The sequence below is a fragment of the Platalea leucorodia genome, assembly GCF_965183815.1.
Source record: "Platalea leucorodia genome assembly, chromosome: 8".
Classification (NCBI taxonomy): Eukaryota; Metazoa; Chordata; class Aves; order Pelecaniformes; family Threskiornithidae; genus Platalea; species Platalea leucorodia.
Window position 1 is genome coordinate 14,992,180 of NC_138830.1, and position 16,041 is coordinate 15,008,220.

The 16,041-nt window shown below is 61.6% G+C and overlaps 1 protein-coding gene across 1 annotated transcript; it reads left to right on the forward strand.

The window, feature by feature from the left end:
- Positions 1 to 1,422: 1,422 nt before the first annotated feature.
- HES1 (hes family bHLH transcription factor 1) lies at positions 1,423 to 3,424 on the forward strand. The gene is made up of 4 exons (XM_082320862.1): positions 1,423 to 1,632; positions 1,720 to 1,815; positions 1,905 to 1,992; positions 2,709 to 3,424. The coding sequence occupies exons 1-4, from the start codon at positions 1,525 to 1,527 to the stop codon at positions 3,191 to 3,193; spliced, it is 777 nt and encodes a 258-aa protein (XP_082176988.1). The 5' UTR covers positions 1,423 to 1,524; the 3' UTR covers positions 3,194 to 3,424.
- Positions 3,425 to 16,041: the final 12,617 nt, after the last annotated feature.

The window sequence follows — 16,041 nt, forward strand, 5'->3', positions numbered from 1 at the left end:
CTAATTGAGGCTTACGTCAAATATTGCTCATCCGAAGTTAAATCTTACACGCTGAAGGCTGCTCTTTGTTTTTAAATCAAAAGGCTTGTGGCTCCGTCAAGGAGCTGAAAAAAAGCCTGGATTTGTACTTTTCTGCAGTTTCAAACACGACACTCTCCCTTTTATTTATTTTCCTTTTTTTAAAACTCCGAAGGCTCAGCAGGCAAGCCTCTGCAAGAGAGGAGGGCTTTGCACCGGTGAGATCTGCAAACATGTCTCTTCTTTCTTGAACTTTGTTTTTCTCACGGTCCCTGAAAAGGCGCGATCAGGTGATAGGTGTGGGATTGGCCCCGTGCAGGTGCAGATCAGGTACTGGGGGAGGTGGAAAAACATTACTGTGTGTACTCAAAAAAGAAAAGAAAGAGACAGACAGAAGGAGCGAGCGAGTGAGCGCATTTTTGAATAGGCCAGGTCTAGTTCTTGGCAGGATGACTCAGGCTTAGCTGGCAGACTATGGGAATAGGAGTGTGAGAAAGTCAGTCAAGCGGAGGGGGAGGAAGAAAAAAAAAAAGATTCAAGTCCGCAGGCAAAACGCTCCTTTCGCTGTCAGAGTCACCCACGGGCCGCCCGCACCAGCCGCAGGGGGCAGAGGCAGCGCGGCTGGGCCGCCGGCACCCACCGCCCTGCGGTTTCGCCCTCGCCCCGCGGTGCCGGCCCACGCACCACCGCACCCGCGGCCCCGCCGCCGCCGGCCGGCGCCGGGCAGCGTTAACCCGCGGTAGCGGCTCCCCTCGGCCCTGCCGCGGCCGCCGCCCGCCCCGGCCCCCGGCCGGGCGCCGAGGGCCCCGGCCCGGGTGGCACCTGCGTGCGGGCAGGGGCCGGGGCGGGCAGGGGCCGGCCGCCGCGGCGACGCCGGGGGCGCGGCAGGAGGACGCGGGCCACCGCAGCGGCGGCCGGGGCCGGCGGCAGAGCCCCGCGCACGGTAGCGGGGCTCCGGCCACCGCGGCCGGTCCCGGCCCGCCGCGTACCCGGCCATCGCCCCGGAGGGCCGCGGCCCCCCACAGCGCAGCCCGCCCCGGGGCCGGCGGCCGGCGCCCCCCGAGGGGAGCGGGCGGGGCCGCGCCTGCCACGGGCGCCAATTAACCCGGTAATTAGCGCGGCGCTCCCCGCGGGCCGCCCCCCCCCCCCCGCGCCGCGGGCGGCGCCCGAGGGGTTAACCGCGGCCGCTCGCCCGCCCGCCCCGCGCCATTGGCCGCCGGCCGCCGCGCGGCGCCCAGCCAATGGGCGGGCGCCGTCCACGAGCGGGGCCGCGTGCGGGCGGCGCCCATTGGCTGGGCGCGAGTGTGGGAACGGCGGCGGGGGACGTTTCACACGAGCCGCGCGCGTGCGGCGCGCGCTATAAGTAGGGGCGGCCAAGGGCGCGCGGCACCCGCCGGCCCCGCCGCCGCCCGCCGGCCCGGAGCGCGCGCCCCGCCGCCCCCGCCCCTCCGCCTCCTCCTCCGCCTCCTCCGCGGCGGCGGCGGGCGCTGCCGGCCCGGGCGCAGGATGCCGGCCGACCTGATGGAGAAAAGCAGCGCCTCGCCGGTGGCCGCTACTCCCGCCAGCGTCAACGCGACGCCCGACAAGCCCAAGACGGCGGCGGAGCACCGGAAGGTAAGGGCGGCCGGGCCGGGCGGCGCCGGGCCGGGCAGCGCCGGACGGAGGAGCGGCGCCGGGCGCTGACCGCCGCCTCTCTTGCAGTCCTCCAAGCCCATCATGGAGAAGCGGCGGCGGGCGCGCATCAACGAGAGCCTGGGGCAGCTGAAGACGCTCATCCTGGACGCGCTGAAGAAGGATGTAAGCGGGGGGGGCCGGGCCCGGGGCGGGGGGCGCGGGGGGGGCCGGCGCCGCTGCCGGGCCGGTCTGAGCCCCGCCTGTGCCCGCAGAGCTCCCGGCACTCCAAGCTGGAGAAGGCCGACATCCTAGAGATGACCGTCAAGCACCTGCGGAGCCTCCAGCGAGCCCAGATGACCGGTGAGTCCCGGGGGAACCGGGGAGAGGGGGGGCTGGGGGCATCGGGCTCTCTGCCCGCATCCCGGGTAACGGGGGCACCCGGCTCCACATCTGCATCCTCGGCACTGGGGGGTGATGGGGGCACTGTGCTTTGTACCTGTATCCCTGGTACAGGGGGCCGGTGGGCTTCCTGCCTGCATCCAGGGTGCTGGGGCGCTGTGGGGGGCACAGTGCTCCCCGCCCGCATCCAGGGCGGCGAGGGCACCACACTCTGTACCTGTAACCCCAGTACAGGGAGGCTGGGGGGGGCTCCGTGCTCTCTGTCTGCACCCTTGGTGCTGGAGGGCACGGGGAGGGCTGCGATCCCAGCTTGGGTCCACTCTACCGGCAGAGCTGTGCTCCCCACCTGGATCTGTTTTGGGGGGACAGGAGGCATAGGAGCCACCAGGAGGACTGTGCTCCCAACCTGGCTCCCCAGTACTTAGGGGCACAGGAGGACGCTTGGGGGTTGTCTGTTCCCCACCTGGGTCCCTGGTGCTGGTGGACTTGGTGGTGGAGGGGCTATGCTCTCCATGCAGATCCTCGGCACCCGGGAGCACAAGACAGGCTGCCAGAGGAGCTGCACTCTCCGCCTGGATTCCTAGCTCAGAGGGGCTGCAGGATGCAACGCTGGTGGGCTGCACGCCCCCATTCCCTGCGGAGCCTGCTGACCGCTGTGCACCTCTCTCCCCCTGCAGCTGCGCTGAGCACAGACCCCACGGTGCTGGGCAAGTACCGCGCCGGCTTCAGCGAGTGCATGAACGAGGTGACGCGGTTCCTCTCCACCTGCGAGGGCGTCAACACTGAGGTGCGCACCCGGCTCCTGGGCCACCTGGCCAGCTGCATGACCCAGATCAACGCGATGAACTACCCTGCGCCCCCCCCACCGCCCCCGCTGCCACCAGCCGCAGCCTTCGGGCCACCCCTGGTGCCACCGGGCAGTGGTACGGGGCCGCTCCCGGGCATGCCCTGCAAGCCGGGCGCCGACGCAGCCAAGGTGTATGGTGGCTTCCAGCTGCTGCCAGCTTCTGATGGGCAATTTGCCTTCCTCATCCCCAGCACCGCCTTTGCTCCCGGCGGTGCTGTGCTGCCCCTGTACGGCGGCCCGCCCACGGCTGCCACCACCGCCTCACCGCCTGGCCCGCCACCCGGCACGGCCGACTCGGTCTGGAGACCCTGGTGAGGGTGGGAGGCATCGGACTGGACTGAGCACTGCACCCCGTGCTGCTGGCACGGCTGTACATAGGTTATATGTTCATATTGGATTGTGCCTTTGTACCATAGCACTCCCTTGACAGTGTTTCGTGTTTTACACGAGATCTTTTTTCTCCCTTCCCTCCCCTTCCTTATGTGACACCAAAGATCGGGGGTTTTTTTTTGTTTTGTTTTGGTTTTTTTTTTGAATGCTCTTAAAATAAAAGTGTCTCTTCCATTTTGGAAGGCCTTTGGAGATAAGTCGGAGTGCTGGTATGTGCGCATAGGAGGGAGCCCAGCTCCTGGCTTGCTCCTGGCTGCCTGTGGATCCTGCTGCTCCAGGGCTGCCTTGTCCTGCTCTCCAGGCTGGAGCTGTCACTCAGACCCTCTGTCCCCTCTCCCTGCCCCGGGGCAGATGTAATTACTGCTTCCTTGGGAGCAGCTCAACTGATCAGACTTGTTAAAAAGAGCTTATGCTTGCAGAGCTGGTGAATGCGCTGAGGGAGGCACCTCTGCTCTGGTCCTGGCTCCTCGGGCTGACGGAGTGGAGTAGCCCAGGTAAAGCGAGATGGATTCGGCACAGAGCCTGACAGCCCTGCTCCCAGTCTTGGCTGCCCGGGTGAGCCTCCTGCCCTGGACCCGGAGGGGCCCGCTCCTGGGCCATGTTGTAAATCGCGAATGACTTCAGACAGTTGATTTAGAGAGCGGTGCCTGCCAGCTTCTCGTGTTACAAAAACAGCGGCTCTCTGCAGGACAAGCCTGACACGAGTGCTCCTGTCTCCTGGCTGACAGGCTGCAGCAGGCGCTGGGCACCACCTCCACCTGGACTTAAAAGCACAGAGCTGTTCCCAGCCCTGAGCACTGGCCAGGCTCTGCTTGATGATTGATGCTCTGCATGTGTTTTTGATAGAGTTGGGCATTTCCTCTGCTGTTATATGGAAAACATATGTCTGGGGGAGTGATGTGGGGCTGTGCGGACTGTTTCTCTCCATAACCGTGAGTGGCAACTGACCCCTTTGATTTGGGGATGCCCCATTTCTAGGCAAGATGCAAGCCCCAGATAGAGGTGAGCAGCAGTCTCGGGTTACAGCTTGCATCGCCTTTCTTAACAAGTCCTAACTCAGAGCGGATGGCTTTAAAATGTGCCAAGATCCACTGGGGATTCCTTCCAAATCCTGCTGCAAAAGCTTGTTGGATTTTGTCTGGATCAGCCAGGTGCTTGACTGTATCCAGGTGCTGGGGAAATGAAAGCTGGGGAGAGTGTGAGACCAGACAGATTAAACCTGCTGGGGTTTGAATCCCTCCCCAGCTTTCCCCCGTTCTCCCTGTATACAAACATATCCTCCTGGCCTGAAAATACTTCTTGGGATGGATTTTGGAGGGGGAGAGAGGCAGGGGGTGTCTGGGATCTCTCTCTGCCGGGTGTACTGATGAGGTTGGGGCCAGTGGCAGCTCTTTTAAAAGGGGCTGCAGGGGCTGATCTCCCTGGGTGATGTAGAGCTTCCCCTTCTCTGTCTGCCAACACCTTGCTGGCCTGCCTGCATTGCCACCCTCACAGTGGTATCTCGCAGCCAGGTTTTGTGTGCCAGGCTTGGGAATATTGGATTTGCTGTCCCTAGGCAGGCATGTAGCCGTATAGGCTGAGCCTGCCTTCCCATCCACCAGCCACAGTGTCACCTTTCTGTGCTGGAGGTACCGAGGGCAGGACTGAGCCCACCTTGTGTTCAGAGAAGTGCTCTCAGGACCTGTCTGGGAATCGCCTCAGACCAGCTCCTGCTGCTGGACGGCCTGTGTGGAGCTGATGCAGACCCAGTAATGCATCACCTGTAAGAGCTGAGGCTCCTCCAGCTTAGCAGAGTCTTCCTTTTCTGCTGAAGCAGTTGGTTTGGAAAGCGCATTAGAAAAAAGACAGACTTTGCTGTAGGCTAATGGAGAACACATAGCAGATCCAGGAGTGAAAGACAAGACGAACCTATTTGCTAATGGAGTTTAAATAGCCTAGTATAAAGCAGATATACCATGCTTGGACCGGTTTCTCCAAAGCTTTCTGTGTTTACTCTATCCCACAGCCTGTTGACATGAGAGATCTGCTTGAGTTTGTGAGCTTTGAGGGGATCAGAGCAATTCCCAGGAGCTGTGCTCTTGATGCCAATTCACTGAGCCCGTGACAAATTGGGATGACAAATGCAGGCTGTGGGTCTGTGCATCATTATGTGCAGGAGTTGCCCTTCAGGTGCAGCAAGTGCCTTCAAACTGGGGCTGTGGGATGAGCAGGTGAGGGTAAGGAGGGATGGGGAGTGCCAGGGAAGGGACAGGGCTGAGCTGCTGGATGGTGGCTTCTCGTTTGTCCACGATCCTGCACAGGGCTGTGCAGGACAGGTAGGAAAAGGGACTGGAGTCTGCTGCTGGATGGGATGCAGCTCCCGTTGGCTTCCCTGGACACCCTGGTGAGCCCTGCCTACCAGCAGGGAGGACCCTGGGGAAGGCTGGAGCCAGGTCTGTCCGTCTCAGGTTATCGCTCTTGGGCTTGTAAGCAGTTCGCCACAATCCGGTGCGTGCATTTGCAGCCTGGGGAGGGCTGAGCTGGCTGGAGCAGTGCTCCATCCCTGCCCACAGCGCACCTGCGTGAGGGTCTGCAGGCAGGGGGCTTTGCCTGCCTCCCCCAGCACCCTGCCTTGCCCCCCCCCCCCCCCCCCCATGGGGCTTGCATCCCTGGCTGCCCCTCGCATCCCTGCAGCTCCCTTCCATCGGCCGCTGCTGCCGTCCCGGGAAACCTGTCATTAAAGTCAATTAACTTTTCCCACACTCCTCGCGAGTGGTGCAAAAACCCTTCCTCGCTTCCTCCTTGGCTCTTAAGTGCTACCATATGGCACAGGCCCCCGCGCCCGCCCTGCCTTTGATTCCAGCCAGACAGCCTGAGCTTTATGATTTAAGCCGGGAGAGCCCTCGTACCAAGCCCTGGGCTGCTCTGCGGCCAAGGTGGTTTTTTTAGCAGGCAAGGCTGTTTTCTGGCAGGAAATGAATAGCTCCCAGATGAGCTCAGGAACCTGAGAGGTCGTGAGAAAGGAGCGAACCCCCGGCGCGGTGGCGGGCTGCCAGGCGGCGCGGGGAGCGCGGGAGGGAGCACGCCGACGCCGCCGGCACACGAGCCCGCTCTGGCCCCCGCTGGCAGGCGGTGAGGCCGAACGCCGGCAGCCCGCCACCGCCCGCCGCCCGCACGCCTCGGACGAGACCCGGCCCTGTGGCGGTGCGGCCCCCCGGCCGGCTGTCCCAAACCACCGTCCTCGCTCGTGCCAGGGACCCGCGGCCGCCGGCCGACCTTGGGCTGAGATCCAGGCCTCTGGCCCGCAGGGAGCGTGGGGATGGTGCAAAAGCGGCCTGGCAGCTGGGATGGGATTTGGGCGGAGTGAGGTGGGTTGTCTGGGGGTGCAAAGGCAAGAGCCCCTCGGGACCAGCACTGCAGACCTCCCTGGGGGCTGCACGCCGCAGGTGTGCGAGCAGGTTGGGGATGGCTGCTCGCTGCAGGGACCAGGGGTGCTCCAGCCCCGTGGCTCCCACCCAGGGCATGGAACCCCCTCAGCCCCACAGTGGGGCCAGATCCTGCCCAGACCTAGGGAGCCCGTGCCTCGGGTTTGTGCCAGTGCCCTGAGGCCGGCACCCGCCTTTGCCTTGCCGCTGCCCCTGGGGCAGGGCAGGGAAGGGGACCTGTGATTTACAGGGGTGACATGTGTTTTACTTAAAACAAGTCAAACAAAAGCCCGGTTTGTTTTGCGGAGAGCAGACTTCCTGGGGGGGTCAGCCCAGACAAATGACTCTGCGCCCGTTCATTAAACATTCGCGGCAGCCACGCCATCAGCTGGCGCTGGGGACATGTTCCCAGCTGAGCTGGGACAAACTTCTCCCCTTCCCAGCCTGTGCAGCAGGAGCGATTTCCCATGTCCCCTGCCCCAGCATAGCTGTCCCCCCGGCACAGCCGTGCCAGAGCCGTTCCCCAGGGGTACCAGCTCCCCGTTACGGTGCCTTGCAAATGTCCGAGGACAGCGATTTGACCCACGCGGGCTCTGGCTCGCTCGCCTCGTGCACAGCCGTGGCTCAGCCCTGGGCTGGCACGCATGGTGAGCACCCAGAGCAGGCTGGGGACATGTGCAGCCTGCTGGCACTGCAGTGAGGGTGGCCGGGGGACTGCGTGACAGCGGAGGGGTGCAGGGCTGGGGGGGCTGCCCCCGGGGTGTTCGCCGAGGGCGGCAGAGGTGCAGGGCAGAGGTGCTGTTGCCGAAGGACAGCCGCGGAGGTAGGGCTACCTGTAATCTGTAATGATTAGGAAGCTGTTTCCAGCCGGGGTTTATTGCCAATAAAGCTAGCTCAGCACAACCGCTGGGGCATTAACCCTTATCTGCCCAGCACGACAAGAGCCTTGGGCTTTGCATTTGGGCCCAAGGAGACCAAACACCCGCTGCAGGGCATGGCACAGCCCACACTGTGCCCTCCCGTGCTGGGGACACAGCCAGCACCCTGCACGGGTGGGACGTGCCGCCCCGGCACGTGCTCCCAAAGCCCCCGGCCCCAGCTCCCTTCGCCGAGCACCCGCCACGTGGGGAGAGGCAGCAGGAGCCCAGCCGCAGGGGCAAAGGCTCCGTACCCGAACTCCTGAGGGGTTCAGCTGTACAAAAGCAGCATCTCGCTTAATTAAAAGCAGACCTGCTGTAACGAGCCTGCCAGCACACCAGCGTGGCTCGGGCAGCTCTGCTAGAGCGGAGGCTGGGACTCAGCCTCTCAGTGGGACTGGGACACGCGGTGGCCCAGGGGCTGGGAGCCAGGGCAGGGTCACCCTGTGACTCCCTGCAAAACCACGTCTCCCTTTGTGTCCTCCACCCCCCTGAGGAAACACAGCCTGTCTCCGATCCAGCCTGCTGCTGCTTAGCACCTTGCCAAAAGTCATCCCTAAAATTGCCCCCGGCGTGGGGCCTTCCACCCCCACGCAGGTTCCCATGCCATCCCCAGGCTGTCGGCTCCCATCGCACCGCTCAGATGTGCCAGCACCAGGACCACCAGCGAATGTGCCTGCCCTGCAAGGGAGATGTCTACCATGGAGCCATGGCAGCACCAGGAGGACGCTGCTCTCTGCTTTGGGTCCTCGGGGACTGGGATGGCACGAACCAGTCTGGATGTGGGTGCACTGGAGTGTCTTGCAAGAGCCTTTCCAAGGGTGGCGTGCATTTTGTTGGCTTTTTTTGGCTGCCGAGGAGGTCAGAGGTCTGTCAGCAATGACTGGAGGCTGCTGCAGCTCTTCCCACTGCAGAAGATGGGCTGCAGCTTTGTTCTCTGGAAAACATTATGAGTTCTTGAAACCGTAAAACAATCTGGCTGGTGTCTCTCCCTCTGACGTTGGAAATCTGGACAGTGTTTGTACCAAGAGAGGGAGCAGGATGTAGAGACACATGCCGAACCTCACAGTTACGTATCTTGCCTGGCTCTCGCTCTGCAGCCCTGCTGCAGCCCAGGCACAGATAAAGCCTCATCTCTTCTGGCAGCACCAATGCACGTAGGGCATCTGCCAAACAGGGGAGACAGTTCTGGGCCTGAGCCCGCCGCAGCCCAGCAGCATCCTCACTGAGGCTAACAACTAGTATAAAGCAGGACCAAAACAGGCTTATCCTGCCGGGTTCGGGGAACATTTGGCTTTGTTTGCAGCTCCAGCATCAGGCTGAGCCCCATCCCTGCCTCCATCAGTAACAGGCTCAGCTCCAGACCTGGAAGACAACCTGCCTTTGTCCCAGCAGTGAAATCAATCCAGTTTATGGTGGGGGAGAGCAAATGGCGTGTTGCACTCAGGGCTTTGACTGCAACACGTAAATGCAGAGCATTATCCTCCCATGGAGGAGACGATGAGCCTGGAAGGGGATGGGGGAGCTTTGGGATGACAATGTATTGGGACAAACCCTTCCACTAGGCAGCATTCCCAATTGAACCAGTCCCATGTGTGGTGAATGGACAGGTAAATTGGAGCCTTCATCCCCAGCTCTGCATCTGGGAGGGCTCTGGCTGGTCAGCAGCCGCACAAGGGTCTCAGGGCAAGGACCCCAGCAGGCCTGACAGATGCATCCTTTCTCCCTGCAGCCAAGCCTCACTCCATGCCATGGGATCGGCACTGTCTTGTCCCGCAGCACAGAGCTCTGTGCTTCCCTTCCCACGGGGTGGCTTGCTTTCAGCCACCCTTCTGCTTTCATTGTGCTCTGAAACAGAGGGGCTGGCAGCTGGACAGCCCGGGCTGGTGTTTCTGAGCGGGCTCCAAGCAGCTGTTTGTGCTCGCAGACGGTGCTGGCACTCACTGCCCTCCCTGCTGGGCTCAGCTGCGTGCGGGCAGGCTGCAGGGAGAGGCTGCGGGCAGCCCCCTGCCTGTGGCGCTGCCTGTTTGGGTCTGGTGCTGGACACCGGGTGAGCAGGGTCACATCTCCCAAAAGGGACAAGGAGCTGGACCACCACGGCCACCCACTGCTGGACAAATGGACAAGGGCAGCGGGACGGGAGCAGGCAAACAGGCAAAGGGGAGAGGGGCATGGCCGTGAGCTGCATTGTGCTTGCTCAGCCAGCGTCGTGGCAAGCACGAGGGTCGCAAGGCGCCTCTCAGGGAGCTCCTCCTGCACCGGGGCAGCCCATGGCACAGCCACTGCTCCCCGCTCCCACCCTCACCCCCGCGGCAGACCTTGCACAGGGCGAGGGCTCCCTTATCGCCCGGTGTTTGCCTGTCTGGAGGAGCACGCTGCAGGCGGGACTGGTTAACCATCACCCATGGGAAATAGGAGAGGGAAAGGTCTGACGGGACGGGCTGTCCATGACCTCTCATCCTTCACGGGGGAGGCTCAGACCCCAGCTGGCCCCAGCACTCGCTAACGGCTGCGGGCTGCTCCAGTGATGGCTCCGGTGTCAGCCACATTTCACAGCTCAGAGTTGTCCCTCCTGCGCTAAAGCCTGCTGAGACCCCCCTCCCAAAGTAAACAGGAGCCAGTTTATTGCTCCCTGGAGTCATTTCCCGGGGAGGTCAGGAGGGCTCTCCTTGGGGCTTGTGACAGCCTGCTAAGCTCTGCTGAGCCAAGGTGTTAGGAGAGCACCATGCGCTGGGAAGAACAGCATTTAGCCCTGGGGATGCCTGCAGCCTGCTCTAAACCTTGTGACAAAGTCCTGTTTGTCTTCCCTTGCTCTTCAGGGCGCTGTGCTCTGGGCTCCCCTGCCTGCTTGTTTACGGCACTGATGCAGAAAATTGTGATGGCTGTAATTGCCAGCGGTTTGCTGATTGTGCGCCTGCCCCGTTTGCTGGGCCGGAGACAAAAGCCCTAAATCCCTTTCCAAGGTTTGAAACCGTGTCATCCTGATGGGCAAGAAGGGGAATGAATTTACTTATGCATTTGCTTAAAGAGTGCCTGGACGTAAAGTAAGACCGGCGCACCTCAGGGCAGGAGCATCCCTGGGGACTGCCCTGTAACGCCGGTTCACTGGCCCTGTGTGCCTCCCTGCGCTGGGGAGGCAGCTGGGCACCCCCACACCCCCTCTGGGCTTCATGTGCAGGAGGCCAACCCCCGCACAGTCTGCCAGCTCTTCTTCTGGCACCAACCCCTCTGCAGCTCGGGCAAATTGGCAGAAAGCTTTCCCTGGGGGCCAAGGCACCATGGACCCGAGCTCTGTGTGCCAGAGCCAGCCCAGCATCCCGGGAGACCATTCCTGGCAGGATCCCTGCCTCCAGCCGGATGCTGCCGGGAGGGTCCGCAGGGTTTTTGAGAGGGGGGGAACCCCAGCCCACATGCAAGACCCCAGCAGGAGCTCAGCAGCAGCTGCAGCAGGGCTGAGCAGAACGATGCAAGATGTCTGGAGACGGCCAGCTACCGGCAGGAGCGCGTGGGAGAGGAGCTGCCCGCCACGGGGCTCTGCCTGCGCACGGGAGGGACCACACAGACAGTTCGCCGTCCGGCCCTATGCAGCCTTGAGGAGCCTGGAAAGAGCAGCACAGATTTTTCCATCTGCCCCCAGGTTGGGTCCCCCATCTGGGGCTGCTTCATCACCTCCCAAAACAGGTCGGGCAGCAGTGGAGCCCCTGGAAGTGGGGCTGGTGGAGCTGTGCTTGTGCTGCTGGGTGCTGGGGGGCATTGAGCATTGGTCTGGGGCCTGAGGGGGTCACTATGGCCAAGGGAGCTTCGCACAGGACCCTGGGGAGGACACAACGAGGATTTGGCCAGACAGAGCCCCCGAGGGCAGCCTGGGGAGAAGGGCAGCAGAGCTGAAGCTGGTGTCAGCACAGCAGAGTGTGACGGGCATGGGGACACCCTGACACGTCCTGCAGCCACAGCTGTGCATTGTGCAAGACAGGGAGCACCAGCAGCTTGGCTACAGCCCTGCCAAGCCCACAGGGAAGGACCCTGTGCACAGACAGATCGGAGCACATTCGTGCAGACAGGGTAAATCTTCAGATGCCGGGTGTTGTTTCAACCCCGGAGTCTCCTCAATAGCGAGCTGCCCTCTGGAGACCTCCCCTTCGGCCGCAGAATGGAAGTAGCAGCCTCAGCACTTTGGCAGGAGCAGCAAGCTTTCTGCCTCCCGGCCCTGCTGAATAGCAGCAGAATTCATTATAGCCCCGTTTCACTTTTCCCTCCAATTATCCCCCGGGACAATGGGCCGGGGCTGCAGTGGAAGGTCCCTTTCAGGAGATGCCGGTAGCAGGACATGCTGCTGGGGCTCGGCTGAGAGCCCCTTTGCTGGAGGGCAGTGACCTGAGTCCAGCAAATGCCACTCTTTGGCCCGGGCGGTGAGCACGCACAGGGCGGCAGGGCCAGCCCGGCACTGGGGACCGGGGGATGCTCCCTGCAGGGCAGGAAGCGCTTGGTAACAAGAGCTAGCCACAATCTGCGAAACACCTGCAATATGGGGGTATTTTGGTCAAAAGTAAGATATCAATGATTACTTTAAGTACCAGAGTGTCATTTTATCTTTACAAACACAGTGGTGATTCAGCCCATCTGGCACTTCTCTCTGCACAGTGACTTTGGAGCCAGCAAAGACTAGAGGCGCTGCTTGTGTTGTGGCTCTGACCCAAGGGACTGGGCTCCTGCAGGTGACACCTTGTGTCCAAGGACCCAGATATCTTCCTTGCTGTGCTGTGGCCGCCTAGATCACCGCTCTCCAGCCAGCCATCAGCTGCTGAAGTGGAGAAACCAGCAGCAATCGGTGCCAGAGCCCGTTGGGGCTCTCTGAGAGCCTGGAGCTGGGCTTGGGGGGTCAGAAGATGGCCATGACACCCAGGTAAGGGCTGGTCTTCCCCGGTCCCTTCCTGGCTGCTTGGAGAGTCCCCCCTCTTCCAGAGATGTTCTGCCCTGACCACGCTCATTGCTGCACAGTGCCCCAGAGCCTTGCTCCTGCCCGGAGGAGCAGAACTTGCTGGAGGGAGATTTGAGGGTGGTTGATGCTCAGAGCAAACTTTGGTGTAGGGAAGGGGGGAAGAGGCAGGTGCCCAAAGCCCGTGGGCTTCATGGGAGGATATGCAGCCATGCAGGCAGGGAGAGCCTGGAGGTTTGTGCAGCCACCCCATCCCTTCAACCACTGGCTTTGCAAGACATAAGGGCTGTTTTGGAGGAGCTGGCACAGGGGAATGACTTTGCACCAGCAGGTCCAATCCTGGCACGCTCCAGGCCATTGTGGTGTGCATGTAGCCAAAGCAGGCTGTGCCCCAAGCTGGAGAGCCTGCAGAGAAACCCTGGGAGAGCCCAACAAGGGCTGAGGATGTTTCCAGGACACTCAGCCTCCTTAGTTTATCAGGAAGAAGATCAAGAGGCAGCTTGATTACAGTCACAAGGACCTTGGTTCGTAAGTACCTTGGCAGAAATAACAAGCCAGGTACTTAAGAGCTCTTTAATCTAGCAGGGAAAAGCAAAACAAGGGCCAATTGCTCCACATTTCTAGCAGTCCGGATGATTAACTCCAGAAGGAGAGGCAGGAACCCAGGCTGCCTTCCCCTCCACTGCTGCAGGGCTGGCTGGGGGCTTCCACCTCAGCATCACCTGGAGCAGCGTGTTTTACCTTAACATAAGGTACAAGAAACTTTGGGAGATAGCGGAGGGGCTGTGGGCCTGGGGCAGCATGGGGTGACCTGTCAAATGCTTCGGCTGCAGATGGCACACCTCTTCTCAGCAGGTGAGGTGGCCCCCACTGGTCCTTGGGACAAGGCAGGGTACAGTTAGCATTGTCTGGGAGCAGTGGGTAGCGTGGCACGGGGCAGGTGGCTCTGGCCAGGGAATCTGCAAATTGGCATTTCTGTTGAGATTGCATCCAAAGGCTCTTTGTGACAGAGGGATCTCCAGCTGCTGAGGTTTGAGCTCCCGAGCAGAGGGATGATTGACCCCCTCTCCGCAAGCTCACAAACCCGACTGCGAGCTCCCGAGGCCACAGGAGAGCTGGACCGTGCAGCAGCCAGCAGCACCCGGGGCTGATCCTGGTAATGTGCCCCCAGGATCCCCTGCTGGACACAGCTCACAGGTACTGGGCAGCTGCGTCTCCATCGTGCCAGCAGCACAGCGAAGCAAAAGGAGGTACTGAGCACTTATCCCATGGAGCCATTCATGTTTCTATTTAAATCCTGTTATTTCCCCCCTTATTTTTACAGTTTTCTGGTTAAAAATCAACAGCCTGGCCAGGGCCCTGTTGCAAAGCATGGGGCAGAGCGCTGGCCCGGGGAGGCGTCGCAGGGCCCCCCGTGCGGCCCTGACGCCCGGCGTGCCGCCAGCGGGGCTAACAAAAGGCCAGCAGCGGGGCCAGCCCGTGCTGGGAGCGCCGTGGTGCCGCTGCTGAATAGCTCTTCCTGCACAGAGGAAGGCATGAAGAGGCATAATCAAATAAGGGTATCAGCATGGTGCTCCTTGAACGGCGCTCCCAGCGTGAGCTGGCGGCAGGGCCGGTCGGAGGTGACAGGTATCTTTATCCCGCCACGCAGGAGAGCTCCAACGTCCCGCTGGCACGAATTTGTCTGCAAATTTTCCCCCATTGAAAGGAGCGAGGGGGCCGGCGAGGCGCGGGCTGAGATGATCGCTTGATTAAGGCCGGGGCAGGCAAGGTGGAGAGACGGGGCAGCTCCCAGGGAGCCGTGCTCCCAGCCCTTAACCTCTCCTCGGGAGACCGCAAATTATCTCTGTTAATGTATCAGCCCCCTGGTATCCTACAAATAAGTCATCTGGCTAAGTGCGTGTCAGACGTTCGCAGGAGGAGTTGTTACCTTTTCATCACTTAATAATTTTCATCCTCATCATCTTTTAATTTATCTTGCAATAAACTTTAACCCGGTGAGTCCCAGGGAAGGCAGGTAAAGAAAGAGACTTACCAGCCCAGCTGGACTGTACACATGAGCAGGAGGCACCGGCTGCAAAAGGGGTTTGAAGAGCAGAGGGAAACAGTCTTCCCTGCTCCCCCATGGAAGTGGGAAACCCTCTGCCACGGGGACAGGAGTATTCCCAGCCCCGCTTCACATCCCGCTCCCCTGCCAGCCCGGGACGAGGGGGTGCGCAGAGCTGGGGTCCCCCTCCGCCGGGGACCGGGAGCGGCCGGAGGGAGGATGCTCCCCCAGTGTACCGGGGCTGGGGAGGGGGGCACATCACGCACTCCCCCTGGGTGCCAGAAGTGATTTACACAGTGCACCGAGAGCAGAGTCAATTAAGGTCACATTTCTGTGTTGCTAAACAACAGGCGGCTCTGGGTTCAGGCCCGCTGAAAAGAAAACAAAAGCCACCCCTTGAAACGGGGGCTTTGAGAGGGTTCAAAGGAGCACGAAACAAAAGGCGGGCTTTGTGGGCTGCCCTCGCCCGCGCCTTCCCGGGCCCTTCCGCCACCAGAGACACCGTTAATGTGGCAAGGGGGAGTTTTTAATTGTCCAGCACAAACAATGCTGGCATATTTAGGCCGGCCTCGTTACAGAGCCATCCGAAATGCTTGAGAAGCATTCCCACCGCTTAGCATAAATAGCAGAAACGCTCTTTCACCAGCAGAGCAGGTCCCATCTGCTCCCAGCCCGTCCTCACCTTGACTTGCAATGGCGAGCCCATGGGGTCGGCCCCTCCGCCCCACCGCTCCCAAACCCCGGCGCGGGAATCTGCTTCCCTGCCCTCAGCTTGCCCCGCTGTAGGGTGCTCCCTGCACCCTACGGGAGTGGAAGGCAGGAGCCCCAGGGATTTGCAACGAGGGGTGCTCAAGTGAATCGGTCGGTGTGGCAGCCCTGGCTGGGGTTTGCTCTGGCCGCCTTGCTCCGGTGGCTCGGCCATGGGTGCTGGGGGTCTCGAGGGGCGGCATGCACGGCTCCTGACCGGACAAGGCAGTTTGCATGTGGCCCCGGTGGGTGCTGGCTGATATACCTCATGGGGAATGAGACAGAGAAGGTCTGGGGGACCTTCTCCAGCTGGGCTGAGTCTGAATTAGGAATAACACTGACAATTCCCCAGAGCGACCCAAACCCGACTGGGAGCCGGGGTCTGGGCTCTTCATGGCTGTGGCTGGTTCAGGTTTACACCCCACTGCACTTATCGGAGCTCCCTACCGGCTTCCCAGCCGGTGCATGGGTGCCTTTGACCCCAGCAGAGTGTCCCACCAGCCGCTCGCAGTGAGCCACGCTGGCAGGCTGACCCCCAGGCTGGGCAGAGGAGCACGTGGCTGGGAAGGGGCTGCCCTGGCAGGGACACAGCCCCCCGGGGCTAGGGAATGGCATGGCTGCGAATGCCTCTGGGTCGGCTGCCGCCACCAAGCCCAGCCATGCGCCTGGCATTTCCCGGGCAAGCGGTGCTGACAGGTTGCAGCCCAGCAGCCAAGGCGAGG

Coding starts and splice junctions, on each gene's coding strand:
- HES1 (XM_082320862.1), top strand. CDS start 1,525: ATGCCGGCCGACCTGATGGAGAAAAGCAGCGCCTCGCCGGTGGCCGCT. Junction 1,816..1,904: donor TGGACGCGCTGAAGAAGGAT/GTAAGCGGGGGG, acceptor CTGTGCCCGCAG/AGCTCCCGGCACTCCAAGCT. Junction 1,993..2,708: donor CCAGCGAGCCCAGATGACCG/GTGAGTCCCGGG, acceptor CTCCCCCTGCAG/CTGCGCTGAGCACAGACCCC.